The sequence below is a fragment of the Pelodiscus sinensis genome, chromosome 10 (genome assembly GCF_049634645.1).
Source record: "Pelodiscus sinensis isolate JC-2024 chromosome 10, ASM4963464v1, whole genome shotgun sequence".
Classification (NCBI taxonomy): Eukaryota; Metazoa; Chordata; order Testudines; family Trionychidae; genus Pelodiscus; species Pelodiscus sinensis.
Window position 1 is genome coordinate 29812259 of NC_134720.1, and position 24263 is coordinate 29836521.

The following is a 24263-nucleotide window of genomic DNA, read 5'->3' on the forward strand; positions in this document are numbered from 1 at the left end:
GATCCATGCTACAGAGGAAGGCAAAAAACCTCCAGAATTAGCGATGGAATGAGAGAGTGACCAAGAGTGGTGTATTAATTCATCATTTTTTATATTTTTTCTTCAGGTAATTCATTGTTGTTCACTGGTTGGCAGGGAATGAGTGTGTGTTGATGACAGCACATTTAGACTGTAAGCTGTTTGGGGCAGGAACGGTCTGTTGTATGTTTGTATGATACCTACGACAAAGGGAGAAAAGTATAGCATGATCCAATGACTGGAAACTTAAGCTACGCACATGCAGATTGGAAATAAATCATACATTTTTAACAGAGCAATTTACCAAGGGTCGTAGTGGAGTCTTCATCACTAACTATTAGACTGATTCTTTGTCTAATAGCTCTGCTCTAGGAATTACTTGGGAGAAGTTCTATGGCCTGGGTTATACAGAAGCTTAGACTAGATCAGTAGCGGGCAACCTGTGGCCCATCAGGGTTCTGTGTGTGGCCCCCAAGACATTTTGTTTACCATTGCCCATGCCCAGGGTTGTCAGACTCTGCTGGTTTCTGTACATGTAATTTTTTTCTAAATATAACAAATAAACAGCAATAAATAATAATAAAACATAAAAAGGGAGCCTCTTGAGCCTCTTAGGTTACTAAAAGGACACGCACATAAAGCAAAGGCATGTGAAGTGAGTTGCCCGCTGATAGCGCACAACATAGACTGTGAGAGTCGTGCACTCCCTCTGCAGCCAGTCAAAGTGCTGCTACAGTTCAATCTGCACACACTGCAAATTCTAGGTACACAAGCACAGTTAACAAAACTACCCTATTCTGGGGGAATGTGTTGTTTACAACACTCCTGTGGCCCATAGAGATGAAGGAGGGCCACCCAGCCCCACTCACTAGCCAAGGTCGCCCATTGCTGGACTAGATGATCGCAATGGCCCTTTCTGGCCTTGGACTCTGTGAATATTGTCTGCCATGGAGGCAGCAAAGTTACACAATCAACCCATAATGCATTTAACATATTGTGCAATGTAGAACATGCAAATCACACAGCTATAATAAGGGAGCCCCATGAGATTCTTACACAAGCACTGGCAAGAAACCCTCTGACGTTTCAGACACTAGGGGAGATCGCTAGATGATCAGGGCTGAGGTAAACCTACTTACTAGACAGACATTTATTTGTATTTTTTCATGCAGATAAATTGAGATCTAGTAGCACAAAGATCACTATTTGAAATGATAAATGTGTTGAATAGGAATCACTGCTAATGTCCATTAACCATTTTAAAAGCTCTGCAAACCTCAGTAAAACCCTTTTCCATTTCATTTCTGCTGCTGAAAAGCATATGTTCCTTCTCAGTGGACTGAGTATCGTGGTTCTGAGCAAGGTGCTACGCTCAAGCCTAACCTTGGCCTCACTCTGCTACATTTACTCATTCACTTAGGGGATGTCTACACAGCAAACAAAGGAGTAATTGTAGTGCAGCATGCCCATGCTATCTTTATTCTAGCTAGCATGCATAACAGTTGTAATGCTGATGTGGTGGCACAGACTTCAATACTGGCTAGCAACATATTCTGGTTCCCTGGCAGGCATGTACTTCAGTGTCTCCCCATGCTGAAGCCTGGCTACCATGTCTACATGGTATACTATTGTTATCCTTTATCCTGTCTATCCAGGTTAAGCTCTCAGAAGGGTAGCCGGTTTAGTCTGTAACTAAAAAAACTTAAAAAACAACAATGGTCCTACAGTATCTTACAGACTTACAAAAATATATAAATAGTATTGTGAGCTTTCGTGGGCACAATCCACTTACCCGAATAAGCAGGTTGTGCCCATGAAAGCTCGTGACACTATTTATATATTTTTGTTATTCTCTAAGGTGCAACAGGACCATTGTTGCTTTTTTAAAATTTATTTATTTATTTATTTTAAGATTAAAGCTGTTAGGGGTATGCCTGCCTGGGCCACAGTCACATCTTACTTAATTTGCTGAGTGGACATGTCCATAAACCCAAGGCAATGGGACTGCTCATAAGCAGGATCTGAGGTCTCTATGGGGGTCCCTCATCTAGGACTTGTAAAGATAACAGTATCTGCATATGGTTGTAACTGCAATACATGGCTGCAGTGTTTGCCTGTCATTCTTCTCATGCAGTGACAGGCAGGGATAGTAAACTACTCCTCTACGTCTACACTGACATGATCTTGTGCAAAAACTCTTCCAGAAGAGAGTGTCTACACTGGCATGTGCGTTTGTGCAAGAGATGTGCTTTTGTGTAAGAGCATTCATGCCAGTGTAGACGCTCTCTTGCGCAAGAAAGCTCTGATGGCCATTTTAACCATAAGGCTTTCTTGCGCAAGAAATTCATGTTGCCTGTCTACACTGGCCTCTTGCGCAAGAACAGTTGCGCAAGAAGGCTTATTCCTGAGCGGGAGCATCAGAGTTCTTGCACAGGAAGATTTCATACATTAGAATGATTTCATACATTAGAATGTCAGTGTACTTGTGCAAGAACTCGCGGCCAGTGTAGATAGGCAGCAAGTTTTTGCGCAAAAGTGGCCGCTTTTGCACAAGATCGCGCCAATGTAGACACAGCCCTCATGTTTAAGAGATACAAAGAGCTTTTTCATGTAAATAATGTGATCTTCCTTCAAAGAGTTAATAAGTCGATCAAAGTAAATATGGTACCAAACTCAGCAGCATGTAATTTTCCATCACTGCTCAGTCCCCTGATGCCTCAGATGCCTCTCCTATGCTTCTGGGTTCAGGTGTTTCTGTTGCTGGAAGGTAAAGACAAGATGTGACAAGTGTATTGTGTTAAAAACTAAGATCATGTGACCTAGAAAGTATGAAAGAGGGGCTCAGGCACACACAGTGTTAGAGCCATAGCCACGTTAAACAATGGAAAAAATGGTTTATAGTTGCTAGGACTGAAGAACAGTTAATACACTGTGGGAAAGCAAGAGTAGAAAAGAATCTGCACCTACTTCTTCACAATTTGAACAAGCAGTACATTTTTCTACCCTGCAATTTATTCTTTAAAAAAACCTCTGTGGAAACTTAGTGCTTCAGTAAGATCTAACCTACCAACCTGGGAGCTTGATGTCCTCTAGCCACAGAGCTGATACAGCACAATGCAGAAGCATCACAAACTTCACGCGCATTGCCCTGACATGGTGACTCCATTCTGACCCAGAGCAACCATTCCTAAGTGGCAGCCTGAGACGATATAATAATCTCTATCCCCATTTAATTCATGCCCGTTCCTTAAAGAAGGTCAGCAAAAATGCCAACTAATGTCAGTTGTAGAGGGTTTTATTTTAATGGCCATTTGCATCTGATCTAAATACCCACAAACTCATTGACTTCAGTTTGATTAAGAAACAGGACGTGGTATTCAGGAACTGGATTTGAGCTCTCCAAACTCATGGCATAGGCCACTGAATAGTATTTCTCTAGCTTCAGTTAAGGGTCCCTGTAGTGGAGTTGCACTTACATTTGTATAACATTTACCATAAATTAATTCGATACAGTACTCACAAACCACTAATGTTCCTCTTGGAGAAGGAGCTAAAATGGAAAATATGAATTGCATGTTGTGAGGGTCATTCCCAGTTCAGCTATTTTATGTCTTATTTATCTCATGATTTCTCCCTTCATTTTTGAGCATTCTTAAGTGCTTCTATGTTAATCAAATTTGCAAGCGGGCCATAAGGTTTTCTAGGAAACACATTCTCAAAGGCATTAGGAGTTTCTCTTTCAACAAAATATATAGCGCATGACTGAAAAAGCTAAGGAGACTGATGGTAACGAGCTGGACCACAATTCTCGTGTTATATGCCACAATTTGGAAATCCAGAAGTTGCAATGAGTAGTATTTTTTTCTAATATCTGGACACTATAAATCAAAATATTTAGCTAGATTACAGTGAAAAGCTGCACTGGTTTTTAGGTACAAGGTACCCAGGTGCTGAGGTGAAACTGATTGTTAAAGCTCAAAGGGGGAGCAGCTGGCTCCCAAATCCTCTGGAGTCTGATCTTTATTCTAATCGTGTCAACATCTTTCTTAAAGAAACACACCCATAATATGTGGGGAGAGGTTCATCCACACCAGCAAGACTTCTGATGGTAAGTAAGTAGACACCCGGCAGTGTGTCCACATCATCATCAGGCTTCCTTTTACTGAGAGTGTCCAAAGCCTAAGCAGACACATCTGTATCTAATATAATTGGATCAGATCCATCTGTCTCCTACTATGATGTGTATTATAAGTAAGAGATTGCTCCTGCATAATTTTCATACTTACCTCATTAATAGCTCATCTGAATACGACTTATGAAGAGATAATTTAAAAATATTCTCCTAGCACCTTCCTAAAAGGTCCTAACTCATTATGGAAACATCAGAGCCAGAATTCTGGCACTTCAACAGTAGGGAGTACACAAAATAATACAAATAACTTGCATTTTAATTTGATTATTAAGGAACAGGGCAAATTTTAGATACTTTTCAAAATATCCGCATAATCCTCACTCTGTATAGTGCATTGCAAATGAGATACAGTCTTTGTGGCTTGCCACTTAGGTAGTAAGGATAGCAAGCTATGTCTCTGGGGAACCTGCTTATTCTTTCATAGGATGATAGATGTAAATATATAGTCAAGGGCCTTATAAAGGCTCGAGTATTTTTTACATTGATCATTTCCCAAAAGTGGCTCCTAATGAAATGGCCAGCTTGAAGTTGTGCTTGCTTCTAGGATTGTTTGCATTCTTTCTGCGTATGTTGGCCATTCAAGGTGCAGAAGGTACATGTAGATTGCTAGGAAAATTTGATTTGCATGGCTATGTGGAATCTGAGAATCGTACGCTGATCATAGGAGGAATGTTTCCCATTCACTTCAGGTCTATACCAGAAAAAGAACCAACTTCTTCAGAGCCAGTGTCACCAAAATGTGAAGGGTAAGACATTTTTCCGCCCTGGCAGCTTGGAGGATAAATGCAGGTGGGAATGTGTGAGAGTGCCTGTGTATGTGTTTTATTATTGAATAAACATGTTAGAGTGTGTAAGATATGCAAATAGTGGCTTCCACTTAAGACAAGTTGAAGAGTAGCTCTGAGTGGCTTGACCATGGAAGAACATTTTTAGACTCACTTGACAGAAAGGTTATCTATAGATATGGCTCATTTGGGTGCAAGAGACAGATACATAAAGGGCATCCATTTTTCTGTTTTTTTGTTCAATATTGTGAGTAAATCTGACTGCAGTGACTAGTCACCAACTTACAGTCAGCACAATGTCTGTGTTAAAATCTGAATTTTCTAGCATCGTTTATTAATTATTCTAAGTAGTAGGGGACTGTGGACTCTCAATAGTGCCCAGACCCAGCTGAGCACTTAAACATGTGCCTAACTTTATGCACATGGCTAATTCTAATGATTTAAGTGGGAATATAAATAAGTTTTCAATTAGACATCTGGTTAAGTGCAGTCCTAGAGCAGGAAGTAGGTGCTCAAACACCACTGTAATGGTTGCAGCATGAAAATCTTGATGGAATCGAATAGATTAGCACCTGGCAGCATTGTTCCCAAGCCAATACATTTACAACACCGAGTAAAATCACACCAATTTTTGTTGTCCAGTAACCGTGAAATAGTGTCTATGTTTAGGGAATATTAAAATGTCACAGATTTTACTGATGTGCTCTTCTGGAAGGGCCATTCCCAGCAGAGAGAGAGAGTGTTATGCGTACTTAAGGGGTTTAAGACTCAATTGCAGGTAGAGCTATTCGTCACATTCAGTGAACTGTATGGTAGGCTGTACTGTGAAACGCCTGGGGAACTTTTTCAAGACCGCTGCAGTGAGTTTATGAATAAAGGTAATTACACACTATGCATTAACCATATTTTATTCTGTATGTTTTAGGAGCCAGTAAAGTTGATTCTGAAAAGAGATAAAAATGGTATAGAACACTTTGCTATTACTAATATCACCAGTTACCAATGCAGGCAGGTGCTGTGTTCCTGTAGTTTCCTTTGCAGTCAATGGGAATTGCAGGTGCTCAGCATCCCTTTTCAGAATCAGACCCATATTACATACTATTTGAATAAAGAACAAGGACTTACTCTTCTTCTGACTGACTTCAATAAATGCTGGTTAGTGGTTTTACAGACCCTTGCTTCTTGCACAGAACTTTCATGGAAGTCAATATGAATTTTGCACAAAAGCTGACAGTAGAGTACAGGCTATAAAAATAATCCTTGTACCCTCGAGTTTGAAAAATGCAAATAATACTTGATAACACTAATTTTATTGTATTTTTTTAAACAATATGTAATTTTTATACCTTTTAAAATTTGCTAGCAAGTAATTCCCGGTAAACTTGCCACTATGATTACTTTGTTGCAAAATGTGTTCTATTATTCTGTAATGGTAAGTAAAGAATCTAATGCTGAGAAATGTGGAATGCCAGCAACTCCCAAATAATTATGAATTGCATGTGTTTAGCATCTCTTAAGATTTTGTCCCCAGTATATATCACAATAAAGTATTTGTTAAAGCTTTTGGCATTGTTGAGTAGAAAATAGCAGCAGTATTGCTGGAAATAATATCACATTTCTGAAAGCATTGTACATCAATTGTGTGCACATCCCACATAATGAAAAACAGAACAGAAATTATGCTTTCTTCTCTATAGTAACTACACCATAGATCGGAATAGCTATAGCTCAACATACGCTTCCTCAGGGGTTTTTATTGTTGCTTTTGAGGAAGAAGAAGCATATTATATAGAAATAGGATTGGTATATGACAATTATTTATTCTGAGAAGGAAAAAAATCTACATCGACCAGCCGCAAGTAAAGCTGTGTGAATAATTCATAGTGTATAGTTTTCATGATGAATCTCTCCCCTTTTTCAGTGTGTAAAGCTTACAATTTTTCTCAAATGTATTTATTATTTAAAAATGTTGTCCATGAGGAAGGGCTACAGATTGCATCTCAGCATTTCAATAATATTTAGAATTTTATATCTGAAATTTGAGCTGTGTTAGTGAGTTTGCATTGAGCACAGAGGGTCCAGGTTCCTATTCCTAAACTGAATGGATGTAATTCTTTGAACCAAACTACTGATATAAAAATGTAGGTTTTCAGTGTCAGAATTCACTTTCCATTAAGGCTAATTCTCCACGTTTCATGGGTTCTTCGAAATCATTCCTTCTGTTTCAGTCAACAAGAATTGGCACCAGAGCTTAATGTGTAATGAAAAAGCTGCTGGAATTCAATCAGTTAGGTGCTAAGGCTAACAAAATTATTTTACATTCATATAACAGGTGCAACCAGGGGTGGATGAGAGTGCCGCGGGGCCCCGGGCAGCGCCGCGGGGCCCCGGGCAGCAAAATTTTGCAGCCCCCCCCTTTGACACAGCGCATGTGCCGTGGTACCAAGGCGCATGCGCGGGGCCTCGGGAAGCGCGGGGCCCGGGGCAGCCGCCCTGCTCGCCCGGCCCTAAATCCGCCGCTGGGTGCAGCAAACCCAGAGATGTTGGGTCTATGAACTACCAAGCTTAGAGGTACTGGGGCTCAGCCATAGCACAAATTAAGTTCTGGTTTGCACTAAAAAATGGTTTGGACCAGCGGTTCCCAAACTTTTCCAGATGGGGACCCATTCTGACAATTCAGGAAGACTTTCTGACCCAGAGCAATTCAAAAAATGTGTGAATGGCTTCTTCAGAACCACCTGGGGAGAAACACCTGTCGACCCTTTTGAAATGTAATGGCGACCCATATTTGGGTCCTGACTCATAGGTTGGGAAACCCTGGTTTGGACCAAAATGCCTGAATCTGAACATCTCTGAAAACTTTGCAGATCATTGTGAATTTTCCAACCAGGGTGGTTTGCAAGTAACCAACCTTGAGTTTGCAGGGAGAGCTAAAACTAAGCAAGTTTTCATGTTGCACAATGACACCTTGTCACCATCCAAATTATAGGCTGGTCTAAAAGGGTGAGAGAAAAGTCAAGCAATCTGATTAATCTGTGGAGGGCCCTCTACTGTCATTTGAGTCCCATGGGATTTGAAGATACTCAGCCCCTGGCAGGATCAGCCCTCATTCTCTGGAAAGGCACTGTATATTTATGACAAGTGAATACAATTCACAAGTCATAATCTCTGGTCTGGCTGTGCTATGCGGGGGAAGTGGGAAGGGATAGCAGGGAGGGAAGCAAATGTAAAATATTTTCTCATAACTACTTGTGGCATTGGTGTTTTGTTCGAGTGTAAATTTATTTTAGGCCAGCTGAGCATGCCTGCCTGCTTCCTTTCTTCCTTCCTAACCCATCACCACTGGGCCGCTCAGGATTGTAGTCCAGTCTTAGGTACATTATGGCTAGGTCAGCAGAACATGTCAGAAATAGCAGGTCTGCTGCTGCTTACAGGCCTGCAGTGCAATACAAGCAGCAAGGGCTGGCTGGGATGCTTCTGCTGGGTTTTCTTGGTGACATCCTGGCTCCCTTTTCTGTTTCCCAGAGAGCACAAAACATCAAGTGTATGTTTTAACTCGGAGTGCCAGTTTTAGGCACAGATTGGATTTTGACTCCATAAGAATGGATTGCTCGGATGTGACTGTGGAAACTGGTACTCCACCTAAAACAGTTAAATGTTTGAAGAGAGGAAAGACTTGAAGCCTAGACAAACACTCCTAGGTTTGAGTTCATGTGACTGAGACTCTCAAGACAAAACTCAGAGAGAAAGGGCACTCGTTGTGGTATTGGAGAGGGATATTGGCTCATGCAGGAAAACCTTGCCATTCATAGGCAAAATTCACGAATACTAGGAGCCGCAGCTCCTGTCCCCTGTGGTGATCCATTCAGCCCCCACGGCTCCCAAACTCACTGCAGGGCTTGGCAGCTGTGTGGAAATCACTGTGGTCCCACCTTCTGCAGGAAATTCACCACAGATGTCGGAAGGCACAGGAAAGTCACCATGGCGCCTGGCAGCTGGGACTGAAGACCTGCGAATACATGGAACTGTGAATAACGATTCCATGAATAGTGAGGGTCTCCTGTATTGAAACAGCAAAGAAACATTTTAGCTTCTCTATTTTGGTTCTGCTTTCCATAAACAGGACTTGTACAAATTATTATCATTATTAAAGCTTCTAGGGTGTTTGTGTAGTGTCTGGGTAATATTGTGCCAGTACATAAGCACATCAGATTTTTCCACAACAGGAACAAAACTTTCCTTCACTCCCTCACAGATCAAAGCCACTTCAGAAGAGTCCCATTAAAGTGAATTATTTGATGGCTTATTACATCGAATTCATCACTGAACTGAGATTTCCCTTATTAGTGGTTTGTAGCAAACTCAGTCTGTTAGGGTAGAGAGAGTAGAAGTCTGTTTTAAATCTCAAAATCAGCCGGTATACATAAATTACACAAGTACAATTATTTCTAGTTATGATGATCTCCTCCCCCCCTCCAAACTATTTATTCAAATATTTAAAATGTAAGACCTGTACTTATGACTCTCAAGCAACCAACAACAGAGATTGCTTCTTTTGGTTTGGTATCTTGAAAGGCTCCTCAGGTGGTTATAAAACAACAAAAGCATCCCTCCCTCCAACCATTTTCCCAAATGCTGTCAAAGCGGAGCAGTAAGGCTTTGAATGTAGCATGGATTTACACTCAGTTCTGAATAAATCATAGTTCTTTGAAAGCTTGTTTGTATAAATTCCAATCAGGTATATGCATACGCTGTGTGCATGAGAACTAGATGATTTTTCTCCTAGCTATACCAGCAGGGTTGGCCTGGGGAACCTGTGGAGTTGCACCTTTATATGTTGCTCAATATAGGACCATGATGACCTGCCACCCCTTCAAATCCTTCTTATCATGGGTGACGGCTTGCTGGAATGTCTCTTGATCCCGCTTCTCAGGCGCGGTTAGCAGTGTCCCATTATGATTTTGTATATAGTCAATTAATTTTCTTAGTAACAGTTGTAATGTTAGTGTTCGTTTTTTCTAAATTTCCATTATGGGGGTGTCTCTCCCAATTCTCCGCCAACACCAGGGCACGCCTCAGACTCTGGGGTTTAAATCATGGGCAAAGTATAGTAAACTTACGCTGAAAAGTGACATCCACACTTCTTGCTTGAAGGGCCTTGGTGAGAGTCACCAAAAGGATAAGTGCTGGATTTATAAAGGCTTCTGGCTGAGGATCCCTAACAACTGTGAGCAGAGACTCAAAATGATTCCTATGGAGAGAACCCTCTGGCCACAGCCCGACCCTGGCTCAGCAGAGCTCTTGCCAAGTACCTCCTCCGCAGTGCACAGTGTGCCAACAGTGCACAAGCTAGCACCAGGAAAGGAGGCAAAGGACTCCCAGCACCAACACGGTGGCTGTCTCAACCGTTCTATCAACCCTGGGATCCTATGGGGTCCCCCATGGTAGCTGCAGTGATGGTCTTCCTCACACTCATTTTGATGAGTGGCAGCAGAAAAAAGTGACTACTAAAGAAAGACCTGTGACCGTAGTCCTTACTCAACTGATCAGTGTTTGCAACAAGATTATAAAGACAATGAGACTACTCAGATGAGTAAGGGCCTGCAGGGTTAGACCCGCCATGATAATTCAGTTACTGTTCATTTTGGAGCTGATGCTGAGTGCCTTCTAGAAGTTTCTGAACACTCTCCAATTATATCAACTTGATCAGATTTCAACACACCCCATTAATTTTCAGGGAAAACCATGCACTCAGAAAATATGTTGCTTTGCTTTTAGGAATGACAGAATAAGTGTGTTTTGTGTGGAAGTGCTTCTGGCAAATGTATTCAGCACTGACAAGTACTTTGTCTCTGCAGGTTTAACTTCCGAGGTTTCCGTTGGGCCAAAGCCATGATACATGCCATCCATGAGGTTAACAATAGGCTAGATATTCTTCCAAATATAACACTGGGTTATCACATCTATGATACCTGCTTTACAACATCCAGAACTGTTGAAGCAACTTTGGCATACCTTACTGGGCAGAATGAAACCATGCCCAACATCAGATGCAGTGCTGGTGCACCTCTCATAGCTGTCATTGGAGCTGGTGGATCGACATTGACTATTGCATCTTCAAGAATTTTAGGGCTCTATTATTTCCCTGAGGTAAATGAAGGTGGTATTTTTTAAAATCTAAATATAATGAGCAATACGCCATTATTTGAATAACAGAGTGGGAGAGGTAATCTCTCATTATTGGAGCAACTTCTGCTGATGAATGAGACAAGCTTTCAAGCAACACAGAGCTTTGATACTGGCCTAGGAAAAGTACTCAGCGTGTTACAGCTAAACACAAAACTTAACAGATTGTTGAGTATAAGCAGTTAACATTTCCCAAACCTGAAGAAGAGCTCTGTGTAAGCTTAAAAGCTTCTCTTCCACTAACAGGAGTTGGTCCGATAGAGAAGTTATTAAAGTTATTCAAGATGGAGTCTACACCTTGAATGGTCTTCACTTTGAATGGTCTAACACATATTGTAAGAACTATTTAGGATAAACAATCTGTTCTACCTTGTATTTAGCTGTGACAGTTAGGCATGTGGCTAGCCTTGTACCAGTTGACTGGGGGCAAGTACTAGGGCTTATACTAAGTACTAAATGCAGTGTAGCCATTTGGGCTCAGGCTGCAGCTGTGGTTTCTAGCTGCAGTGTAGACACACACCGAGTAACTTTCTCAGACCTAAAGAAGAGCTCTGTGGAGCTTGAAAGCTGATCTTCCACTAGCTGAAGCTGGTTCAGTAAAATGTATTACCTAGCTCACTTTGTAGCTCTAATATTGTGGGATCAATATGGCTACAACAACACTGCAAACAATATATTAACAGTGAGAGAACTGAAACATACAAGAATTATATTAGTTGCCCAAAGACACATAGGGAGCAAGTTTCAGAGTGGGGGCTAAACCCAGAAGTAACAAATCCCTGCTCCTTCCTCTAACAATTAGCCATACTCCCTCTCATTTACTAGTACTACTGGTTGCATGTCCTATGACAATAAAGTGCATGCTAAAATCTTGTAAAATTATTGAAGTCTGTGGGATTTTACCAGCATCTTCAATGAGAACTGGATCCCGCCCATGGTGCTCAGAAATAAGCAGGCTATGGGCTGATTTAAATATCAGTTTTAATCCATGTATTCGAATGTACAAATGATAAGGGAATAGAATTCTTCCTATGGGTCTTTTCTCTTAACATCTCCCAGTGCCTGAATCGGTCAAGAACTGAATATCTCCTGCAGGCTGCTGAACATATAGGACCTGAGCAACTTAGCAAAATGTGTTTTGTAGTTTGCATAACTGAGTCCTAGATTTGGATCAGCCATATTAAAGTGCCTTCTGTTTGCCAATTTCTGAGTAAGGTTACTTTATTTTTGACAAACAATTCCCAAGAAACGTTGATAATGGTTACTATTCTATCTCACTAATTACACTATCCAAATTCTTTGTAATACCCAAGAAAACAATAGCCAAACAAATAGAAGTGTCAACAAGGAATTGAAGTTATCATTAAATGCCCCTGGAAAAGTAAATTCTTCAAACTGTATTTTTAGCAGCTGCTAGCCAAGTAAAGTGGGGTTAAAAATTCTGGTAGTTTGAGACTAGCAAGCTCCTGCATGCTCTTCCCTTAGCAATTTGTAGGATCAAGAGTTCACTGGGCACAAGCATCATAACCTAGAAATGGCGACAGGTTATTTCTAAAGAAGAGCACATTTTACAAAAATGGGTCAGTGTGGACTAAATCACAACAGCTGAGTTGAAACTGATGGATCTTTAGTGTCTAAGTCTTTAATTTTGACCTTTATCCTCAGGCAAAACTGATATAAATGCCTGGCAGAGCTTTGCCTGTCTCTAAGCTTACATCCTGAGGGTTAAATACGCGCATCCTGTCTCAGGAACACCTACCATTGACTTTAATGACCAACAAAACCAAAAGCCCCACACTTTGACAGCACTCAGGTTACTTTCCCACATTTTGCTGGCTACAGAACAGATTTAACTGTCCACTGATGGGGCACTTCTGTGTAAGGGGATCTGTGGCTGGCTCAGAGCCATCCTGTAGCTCATATTCTGTTTCCTTCCAGCAGACAATGCAGGGACAATGGCTGGGCAAAAAGTGGTATGGCCAAAGCTCCTCTGAATGCTGCTGACCCCTGGCTCAGATGCTTGTATTGTAATTATTAGGCTTTATTGTGTACACCCCGTTGAGTAGGAGCATTCGCACTTCTCTCAGCGCTTTTGTTTCAAGCTCTCTGTATTGCTTTGATTGGTACTTGGTTCGCTTTTCGAAATCCATCACCACACCCATCAAGGCTTGTTATTTAGTTTTATGAAAACTCAGGTTCTGACATATAAGCAACATAAAAATAATCTCTAATGAGGTAGCAGTTTATGAGGCTGCATAGTGATATTAAACACTAGGTCTTGGCTATGGTGAATGTTGCACTATAATTAACAATGATACATACACAGAAGAAAGTGAAAAAACAAAGCATCAAGTGAGCCAGTAATCTCTGCATCAATACATTTTTTTTGTAGGTTGGTTATGCCTCCTCCTGCTCGGTTCTTTCTGACAAGTACCAGTTCCCTTCCTTTCTACGGACTATTCCAAACGATGACCATCAGTCACTGGCTATGGCAGAACTTGTCCGACATTTTGGTTGGGTATGGATAGGAACAATAGCAGCAGATGATGACTATGGAAAATATGGAATAAAGTATTTTAAACAAAATGTAGAGAAATATGGAATCTGCATTGCTTTCTCTGAGACCATTCCAAAAATATATTCCAGGGAAAAAATCCTAGCAATTGTGGATGCTATAAAAGAATCCACAGCAAATATCATTGTAGTATATTCTTCTGATATTGATCTCAGTCCCTTAATGGAAGAAATTGCACACAGTAACATTACTGGCAAAACCTGGATTGCAAGTGAGGCCTGGGTTACATCAGCACTAATTGCTAAGCCTGAATATTTCCCATTCCTTCGTGGGACCATTGGTTTTGGCATACGGAGAGGTGACATACCAGGGTTAAAAGACTTTCTGCTTGATGTGCATCCAGATAATGATGCTAGCGATGACTTGACTATTGAGTTCTGGCAGACTGCTTTCAATTGTACTTGGCCTAACAGCAGCGTACCTTATAATACAGATTTTAGAACAAATGTATCAGGCCAAGAGAGAGGAGTAAATCCTGTGTTTCATCAGCTCTGTACTGGAAAGGAGAAACTAGAGGACATAAAAAATACCTACCTGGATGTTTCAGAACTCAGAATAACGTATAATATCTATAAAGCTGTGTTCACTGTGGCCCATGCCCTTAACAATTTAGACACCTGCGTAGAAGGAAACGGACCATTTCCAAAAAAATCCTGTGCAATTATAGATGATTTTGAGCCCTGGCAGGTAAGCATTAATTTTGCCTAATATAATTTTACTTGATGCATTAAAGAAAGAACTTTAATGTGGGGTGCACAAATGCATTTAACTTTCTTTTAATTTTTTAAAATACATCCCTAAAGAAGATACATTCAGTATTACCTGTAGAAAAAATGAAATAATAAATAAGGAATAGTAAATGTAAAATATATGGTGAAATCAAGTCATGATTTATGATTTGTACTAGATGAGCCTGATTCAGATTTTGCTTACATCTGTGTAAAGCAAGTGGAAGGATGGTTTTGTGGTTAGGGCCTCTATCCTAAGAATCAGGAGACCTGGCTTCAGTTCCTTGCCCTGCAACAGACGTCCTGTGTAACCCTGGGCTAGTCAGTCTATGCATTAGTTAAATAATGGCACTTTATCTCACAGGGATGTTGTGGGGGTGCTCAGTTATTATTATTTGTATTATGATAGGACTAGGAGCCCCAGACATGGTCTGAGATTCCACTATGTGAAGTGCTGTTTGTACAAAAAAGATATTTCCTTCCTTAAAGAGCTTACAGTCATTTGCCAGACAAGAGATTAATGGGTATAGACAGACCAACAGGGGAGTACATGGAACCAATGAGACAATATTGGTCAAAGGCTGTAAGTAGATAGGAGAATGGAATTCTGCTGGTGTGAAATCCGATAATCAGGCCCTTTTAACATAAGGGCTGTGTCTAGACTGCATCCCTTTTTCGTAAAAGGGATGCAAATTAGACATATTGCAATTGCAAATGAAGTGGGGATTTAAATCCCCCCCGCTTCATTAGCATAAAAATGGCTGCCGCTTTTTTCCGGCTCAGAGCTTTGCCAGAAAAAAGCGCCAGTCTAGACGTGGATCTTTCGGAAAATAAAGCCTTTTCCGAAAGATCCCTTATCCCCCATTTTAAGAGGCAAAGCTCCGAGCCGGAAAAAAGCGGCAGCCATTTTTATGCTAATGAAGCGGGGGGGGGGGGGATTTAAATCACCGCTTCATTTGCAATTGCGATATGTCTAATTTGCATCCCTTTTATGAAAAAGGGATGCAGTCTAGACACAGCCAAGGTGATTGTTAGTTGAGACTGTATTTGTGAAGTTGGCAGTGCAAATGTCTATTCCTTGCTTTCAAGTTCTTGGGGGTTTGTAAATGACATGAGAGACTTTAGGCCAGAGCCTGATAATCTGGCTCTGAGTAGCACTTTGATCCATAAGTAGCCCCACTGATTTCATGGGGACTACTCAAGGAGCAAGGTTCTACTGCACACATACCCCATGGCAGAATCTGGTACACTGTTATCATTTGGACACACCAGACATAGGAGGTACACATTCAAGTTAATAAGGAATGTAGCAGATCCTTAGTTAATACAGTTTGGACCTCCCTGGTCCAGCATGCTCAGGACCGGTAGGAAGGAATTTTCTGGCTATGGGGAGATCCCCAGCCACTAGCCCCTGAGCCTGCTGCCCTTCCCTGCTGCTGGCTTTGCTTCTGCCCCAGCTGGCCCCCTACATCCAGGCCCAGCTGTCCCTCCTAAGCCCAGCTGGGTTGCCGGCCCCAGCTGGGCTTCCAGACACAGGTCCTGCTACTGCCAACCCTGGCTCTTGTCCCATGGATGCTGACTCTGGACCTGTCCAAGCTGCTGAACGCTGGCCTTGGCCCTTTGAACACTAGCTCTGGCTCTGCCCTGACTGGGTTGCCATCTCTGGCCCTGACCAAGCTGCTGGACACAGGTTCCGCAGACACCAGCCTCACCAGGCTCCTAGACAGACCTCGGATGTTGCTGGACCAGAGAATCCTGGTTTTGGGAGGTGCAACCTGTATAAATCTGTCACCACCCCATTTAAATTAACAGACTTAGGATAATTTACTCTAGATGCAGATTTGTCCCAATACATATCAGAGGAACTTAAGGAGCCATTATTTTAGGCAGAGTGATGAATGCTGTAGGTGGAATGAACTTTCATTGGAAGTGGTAAAATCCAGTAGTTATTAATAGACCTGAATAGAATTACATAGAAGTTTTACAACATAAAACTTAATGCGTTTCAAGGAATATCAATCAGTTTGATAGTGTAATAAGCATCAAACAGCCCATCTTTACAGGGAGACTGATGAAAAATCTCCTCCTCTCTTGCTTTTCTTCCCATGGGGGGGATTACTTGACCACTTCTCTGGCACAAGATTATATGTATGTATGTTGATGCACCATTAATTAAGATGATGGCATAGAGAGTATGATTATTAAGTTTTCAGATGAGACCAAGCTGAGAGGGTTTGCAAATGCTTTGGAGGATAGGGTCAAAATTCAAAATGATCTGGAAAAACTAGAGAAATGGTCTGAGGTAAACAGGATGATGTTTAATAAGGACAAATAAAAGTACTCTACTTAGGAAGGAACAATCAGTTTCACACATACAATAGGGACTGATTGCTTAGGAAGGAGTACTGCTGAAAGAGATTTAGGGGGTCATAGAGGACGACAAGTTAAACATGAGTCAACAGTGTGACACTGTTGCATAAAAAGCAAACATGATTCTGACATGCATTAACAGGAGTGTTGTGAGCAAGACACGAGAAGTCATTCTTCCACTCTACTCTGCCCTGATTAGGGCTCAATTGGAGTATTGTGTTCAGTTCTGGGCACAACATTTCAAGAAAGATTTAGAGAAATTGGAGAAGGTCCAGAGAAGAGCAACCAGAATGATTAAAGGTCTAGAGAACGTGATTTATGAAGGAAGACTGAAAGAATTGGGCTTGTTTAGTTTGGAAAGGAGAACACAAGAGGGGACACAATAACAGTTTTCAGGTATCACAAGGAAGAGGGAGAAAAGGTGTCACAAGGAAGAGGGAGAAAAATTGTTCTCATTAGTCTCTGAGGATAGGACAAGAAGCAACGGGCTTAAACAGCAAGGGCGGTTTAGGTTGGACATTAGGAAAAACTTCCTAAGTATCAGGGTGGTTAAACACTGGAATAAATTGCCTAGGGAGGTTGTGGAATCTCCATCACTGGAGATAATTAAGAGCAGGATAGGTAGACATCTATCTGGGATGATCTACACAGTACTTGGTCCTGCTGTGAGGGCAGGGGACTGGACTCAATGACCTCTTAAGGTCCCTTCTAGTTCTATGATTCTATGTTTTAAAACTTATTTAATTTTAATTTTTAAAAATCTTTGAGGCATTTCAAGACACGACAGTTCCATGTCCTACTTCAGATCCTTTCCAACTCTAACTAGTGTATGTAACTCTGTAAATAAATTTCCTCTTTTGATTTATAGTTAATGTATTATCTGAAGAATGTTAAATTTACAACCTTTGACAATGAGCTAATAAAGATAGATGACAATGGAGATGTGTATGCATCATATGACATTATAAACTGGCAGTTAAAAGAAACTGGAGAAATCTCCTTTGTGAAGATTGGAATCTATAATGATACAAAAGATGGGCATGAGATGAAGATATATAACAATGACTCTATATTTTGGAACACTCCAACATTAAAAGTTAGTAAAATTTTCCTCTTATCTTCTTAATTTACCTCTGTGACTTTTGAGACTGGTGTTATGCAAACTCACTTTGCCTGTTCAGTTATCCCACCTCTTAGCCATTGCCCTACCTCGCTCTATTTGTCTATTTCATTGTTGTGTATATAGTCAAAATACTAGTTTATAAAATATCTGGGCCGGATTTTAATTTGTGTTGTGTATAGATACAAATGTGTCCCTTATCCCTGATTGGGGTCAGTATACTGCTGCAATAGAAATAAAGAATAATAATTAATAAAAATGAAAATAAATCTGTGATTACTTTGTGTTGGCCATATCATGCATTCCTTATTGACTTAATGGGAGTAGTTTCTGAGTAAGGTTTGCAGGTTTTGCCACTTAGAAAGTGGTCTTGATCTTGAACATTTTTCAGTGTGTTTGAAGTCACATATTTAATCTACAAATATATGTTTGTTCAAATGCACACATTATATCTTTGTTTAGGAACAAAACTTATTTCTAGAAACCAATTTGTCTGGTTGAGTACAGAAGTGTACGGATTTTTGTAAAGGATATATTCATTTAAAATACAACCAATTTCTTTATAAAAATGCATTATTTTACTCCTTGTGTGACACTGCTTCCTACAGTAATGGATAACTTTTTTTTTTTGCATTTTTAATGTTCTAGCAGTGCATTAATTATTTAATACACTGTCTGTAGTTTAGTCTGGCCAGTCTGTCTGGTGGAAAAATAACAAATAATACATTTTATCTGGAGCACAGAACTGAGCTCTTAAGTTTTAGGGTAGAAAAGATGACACGGTCCCAATTAGAGCATAATAAATTAACTTTTTTGGGAGGCCAGGCTTGCATTTTGGGAATGAACCATTGTTAGCTACATATTTATACACTTAAAGCATTTATCTGTAGAAGAAGTAGATTTGACATTGTATTCTGTTCTTTGTAGCCTCCCCGCTCTGTGTGTACTGAAAGCTGCCAATCTGGTACAAGAAAGGGGATCCAACATGGAGTGCCTGTGTGCTGTTTTGTCTGTATTCCATGTGCAGATGGAGAGATAAGTAATGAAACAGGTACAGTACAAAAATGAATATTTTTAGACATATCTCTGATTTTGTCTGGATAATAAAACAGTGAAGGCCTCTATCACTCAGCTCTACAGGAAATAAAGTCAGAATGACCATAGTTCTCTTTCAGATACAGTTGAACTTTTATAACTGGCAAACTCAAGGCTTCATAAAATCTCTCTCTGGCTATAGCATTTGTAGAAAACCTTTCACCATTGTAGTGAGGTACTTATATCTAACCACTCCAATTCAGCATGAAAATATTTCTGAAAACTCAAAATTTTCCACAAAACTGAAATTCAGTTTCTAGCCAGTTGTTAATTCATTGACCGTAGAGCTCCAAGTGACCATTTTGATCATCTAGTTTAAGCTCCTGCATGAAGTAGGCCATAGGATTTCTGAATGAATTTCTCATGGAGATGGAGTAATCTTTTAAAAAAACAGCTAGTCTGATTCAAAAATTGCCAGTGATGGAGAATCTATCCCAACTTTGGGTAAGTTGTTTCAATGGTTAATTATCTTCACTGTTAAAAATGTGCACTTTATTGAGTAAAAATTTTGCTAGTTTCAACTTGGATCATGTTATACCTTTGTCTGCTACATTGAAGAGCCCTCAGTTACCAAATTTCGGTGCACCGTGTAGATACTTAAAGTGTGATCAAATCACCCATAATTTTCATTTTGGGTAGCTAAATAGCTTGAGCTCTTTGAGCAGCTGACTACAAAGTAAGCTTGCCAATCATTTTATCCATCTCACAGCACATATCTGAACCCTCTATAATTTTTCTACTCTTACGAGCATGTCAACATGAAGAATGCTATTTATATGTCAGAGCATGCCTTACAGAAGCTATTTTCAATTACTGAAACACATTAGCTAAATTTTATCCCCAGCAGCTCTCCCAGTTAAATGGTATGAGATTCCATTAGCAGGAGGAATCCATCTGCCCAAACTTCTTAATGGTTAACTTCTTTGCTTCACCCAAGTGAAAAAAAAGTGAGCCTTTTAGAAACAGATACATGTAACGGTCCATATCTAAATCCTGTTAAAATTCTCTTTTATGTATTTAACAGAGGCAAGAGAATGCTTTCAGTGTCCTGATGATTACTGGCCCAATACACCCAAGAATGAATGTGTGCTAAAGGAGGTGGAGTTTCTGGCTTATACTGATGCTTTAGGGACCACACTGGTAGTTCTCTCTCTGTTTGGAGCTTGTATTGTCCTTTCAGTGACCTTTGTTTTTAGAATGCACAGAAACACTGCTCTTATGAAAGCCAATGACCGAGAGCTGAGCTTTCTCATTCAGCTATCTCTTGTCATTACTTTGTTATCTTCCTTCTTCTTTGTTGGTAAACCAGAAGAGTGGTCATGTCAGATCCGCCAGGTGATCCTTGCCCTGGGGTTTTCTCTTTGCTTGTCCTGTATACTGGGAAAAACGATTGTGCTCCTGTTAAAATACAGACATACCAAGTTCAAGCCTACAGAGAAGCATGCTCATATAGTCATGCAACCTCTTCATCAAAAACTTCTTGTGCTAATCTCTGTGATAATTGAAGTGTGTATTTGCACAGCCTATCTTGCATGTATTCCTCCATATGTGTACAAAAATATGGAATTTCAAAATGTAAAGATAATTCTTGAGTGTAATGAAGGCTCCATAGAATTTTTATGTATTATGTTTGGGTTTGATGTATTTCTTGCTGTATTATGCTTCATCACTGCCTTCATAGCTCGCAAGTTACCAAATAATTTCAATGAAGCTAAATTTATCACTTTTGGAATGTTGGTATTCTTCATAGTCTGGATTTCTTTTGTTCCAGCCTATTTAAGTACAAGAGGGAAATTCAAAGTAGCTGTTGAGATATTTGCAATTTTGGCATCAAGCTTTGGTTTGCTTGGTTGCATATTTGTGCCAAAATGTTACATTATTTTATTGAAGCCAGAAAGGAATACGGAGGAAATTATCTCAGGCAAAGCCACCACTAATGACAAGAGTGCTCCGCCCAGCTCAGCCTCATGCACCACTGAGATTAGCAACAGTACCCTCTCCACTCTGGCACTTGATGAGTAGAAGATGTTTTGAGTTCCTGCTCTTTAGCATTTATGGATTTTCCTGTACCATTGATTTGCCATCGTTTCCAATGTAAAGTTATAGATTCTGGTTCTTGGGGGACAATGCAAAGATGGCACAACCAAATTCAAACCATATTACATGTACTGAGAAAATAAGGCATGTCACCACTGGGGAGCTTTTATAGATGGATGTTTGCTTTTATGCTAAATAAATAGGGAGTGTGCAGGGTAAGAGAGATGGAATGAGGGGAGCATATGTTCTTGTGGGATATTAAATGCTTTCCTTTAAGACTGTGTGGAACCTACTCGCTTAGATTATGTGTTTCAGCAACTTTACCTGTAAGTAGTCTGCCAGCTTTCTAATGGCAGAAAACTCAACTCCTTTGTCCCACCCCTGTTCCTGCCCCTCCCCTTCCACGAGACCTGCCCCTTCTCCCAAGCTCTGCTCTCCACTCACTCCAACCCCACCCCTGTTGCTCGCTCTCCCCCACCCTCACTTGCTCACTCATCACCAGGCTTGGGCAGGAGCATGAGGTGTGGGATGAGGTGGGAGCTCTGGCGGGGGATGCAGGCTCCAGGCTGGGGCCAGAAATTAGGGTTTCAGAGTATGGGAGGGGGCTCTGTACTGGAATAAGGGGTTGTGGTGCAGGAGGAAGGATGAGACCTGGGGAGGGGCTGGGGATGAGGGCTTTGGGGCGCAGGAAGGGATTTTGGGCTGGAGCAGGAGATTGGTGTGTGTTGGGGGAGAGTCAGGTCTCTAGTTAGAGCTAAGAACTCTTGGGTGGAGTGGGGAACAAGGGTTTTGGGGTTCAGGAGGGGGCTCCAGGTTGGGGCTTGGGGTATAGGAGGGGGTTCTGGGCTGAGAGCAAGGGGTTTAGGGTGTGTGTGGGTGGAGGCTCAGAGCTAGGGAAGGAGGTTGGGGGTACAGGTTCTGGGAGGGAGTTTGGGTGCAGAAGGGCGCTTAAGGCTGGGGCAGTGGTGCTGAGTGAAGCTGCCATTTGAACCAGGAGTTCTTGTTGCAAACTGGACATCTAGTAATTCAACCTGCAGACTTAGTTTACACAGGTTTGGGGCATGCAAAATTGATTTTAAATGTTGGCTTCATTTAAAAAATACGACACTGGGTCAGATAAATCTATGCAAACATGCTGAAATTTGTCAGTTCAATTTAGAAACTAAAAAACTCATTTAGATTCCCTATCCAAGTTCCTTCCCTTCTCCTGCCATAGCAGTCTGTGGGCTCCTCCCTTTTCTTTCATCATCACCCAGCATCCAAAGCCCAGAGGCTTTCTGTTCCTCTGATGTATATTAGGGGCTTATGCTTTTCTCTCATCTGGCCTTTTTCCAGTCGTGTAGGGTTTATTTCCCATCTAACTTAAGTTTTGGACAGGAGAAGGGATATAAACTGATAGGACGATTCTATCTACATAACTTTGTTTCCCAGAAGATCTGTGTCTGTTGCCAGAGAATTAAAGGGCAACTAGTAAAACAGTAGCCAAGGGACCAATGGAGTTTTTTCCAGTTCTGCTGATATTGGCCAGGGAGCAGAAATCTAAACTTTCCCCTGAATCACTGATGTTTGATACCTTACTGGGAAATAGAATGCACCACTTCCACTCGAACATTGGGATAGGGAGAAGCCCATGTACCCCCCACATTAATATTAGCATTGTCAGGTTGGGTAAGCCCCACCTCAGACGATCACTATAGGAAAGCAGAGAAGTGTTGGACTATTACTGTGAAGAGGGGGATCCTAATCTGAAATGTGGCTGAAACTTGCCATTGTCCTCTTTTGGGGCCTACTTATGAAAGTGTGCAACAGTTCAGAATCATCTTCACAATCTCAAACTGCCCCCATTCCTGCATGAGTGGCAGAAACCCATTTGCCTCCTGCCCAGCAGCCAAATATACAGCTTCCCCCGTGAACATCTATGCCTGGTCAGTGCAGACACCTGCAGAACATTAAAACATAGGGACATTTCTTCTGTACTAAATGTATTTGGCTAGTTAATCTTTAATAGTTAAACTCATCTTTAAAATGTAAATGAAGCTGCTCCCAAATTATAAGTGTTCTCCACCAAAGTGTGACAGAACTCAGGGGCCCTGATCATGCCACAGCCCTATGCATATGCTTTTCATTTGTATATACATAAAGCAGCAATTTGTAACTGGGATGTGAGATTGCTTTAGAGTAACTTCAGAAAACAACATTTAAATTTACAAATTTAGCTATCAGATTGTATACTTTCATTTTAACTGCACAAAATGTACACTTGTATTTTATATTACATATAATCTGTAACTATGTTTTGTTCTTCATGGTTTGTAATTTTTTTTTTTTGTAGATGCTTGATGGTAATTTTTTGTAGTTGATTTTTGTCCTCTTAGTTCCTAATGAAGCATAAGCCTCAAGACTTACACTGCTTTTAAACTTTTCTGTCTCTATATATTTCCAGTTCTGAGTTTAGCACTTGTTGGAGCAGCAGGGAAATGCATACTGTGTTTTCTAGTGTGTCCCATCAAAATGTCAATTAGTGTATACATTGTTAATGTTTTCAGCAATAAAGAGTTTCTTAATAGCAATTACATCTGTAGGTACAGGGTATGTGACTTTGGAATCTGTTGTAGCTTATGAAAGTAGCATGAAATAAAACCTGCTATTTCCCAGTAGGCCAAAGCAATAAACAGAGCTACTATTAAACTAATCGTTCTGCTTGTCTATCTAGCTTTTTATGCTGTATCTATTGCCTTAGAATTTGAGCATCTTGCCCTTAAATATTCCTTTAGTCATGTATCTATTGCTGAACTTCATGACTATACCCATGTGATTGTGTGCTAAACTCTGTTCTTAGCTCAACATGTCTATCTTCCAGAGCAGGAAAAATACATTTAAGCTTCCTCCTTTCCCTTAAGGGTACATGGTATGCTTTCATAAGATAATCACAGTAAACTGTGGAAGATGTGAGTAATTAAAATAATTTGTCTGCCCCTTAGACTATGATATGGTGTCACCTGCAGTGTTGTGATATTTGTTGTTTTCTGTCAACACAAACACATAATTCTACTCAGAGAGCTAGCGAAGCCATCTAATAAGAACATTGTAGACCAATTCCTCCTCCCAGTCACAAATATAGAAAAACAGAGATTTGGGGGCCTTTTTCTTTTTGGGT

General features: G+C 40.7%; 1 protein-coding gene across 1 annotated transcript; it reads left to right on the top strand.

Moving 5' to 3' along the window:
- The first annotated feature begins 4777 nt into the window (after window positions 1-4777).
- LOC102446760 (vomeronasal type-2 receptor 1-like) lies at window positions 4778-21831 on the top strand. The gene is made up of 6 exons (XM_075938366.1): window positions 4778-4949; window positions 10838-11145; window positions 13574-14443; window positions 17723-17950; window positions 18902-19025; window positions 20094-21831. Exons 1-6 carry the CDS (start codon window positions 4778-4780, stop codon window positions 21089-21091), a joined length of 2700 nt encoding a protein of 899 aa, XP_075794481.1. The 3' UTR covers window positions 21092-21831.
- The last annotated feature ends 2432 nt before the right edge of the window (window positions 21832-24263 follow it).

Coding starts and splice junctions, on each gene's coding strand:
- LOC102446760 (XM_075938366.1), top strand. CDS start 4,778: ATGTTGGCCATTCAAGGTGCAGAAGGTACATGTAGATTGCTAGGAAAA. Junction 17,951..18,901: donor GGAACACTCCAACATTAAAA/GTTAGTAAAATT, acceptor TGTTCTTTGTAG/CCTCCCCGCTCTGTGTGTAC. Junction 19,026..20,093: donor AGAGATAAGTAATGAAACAG/GTACAGTACAAA, acceptor TGTATTTAACAG/AGGCAAGAGAATGCTTTCAG.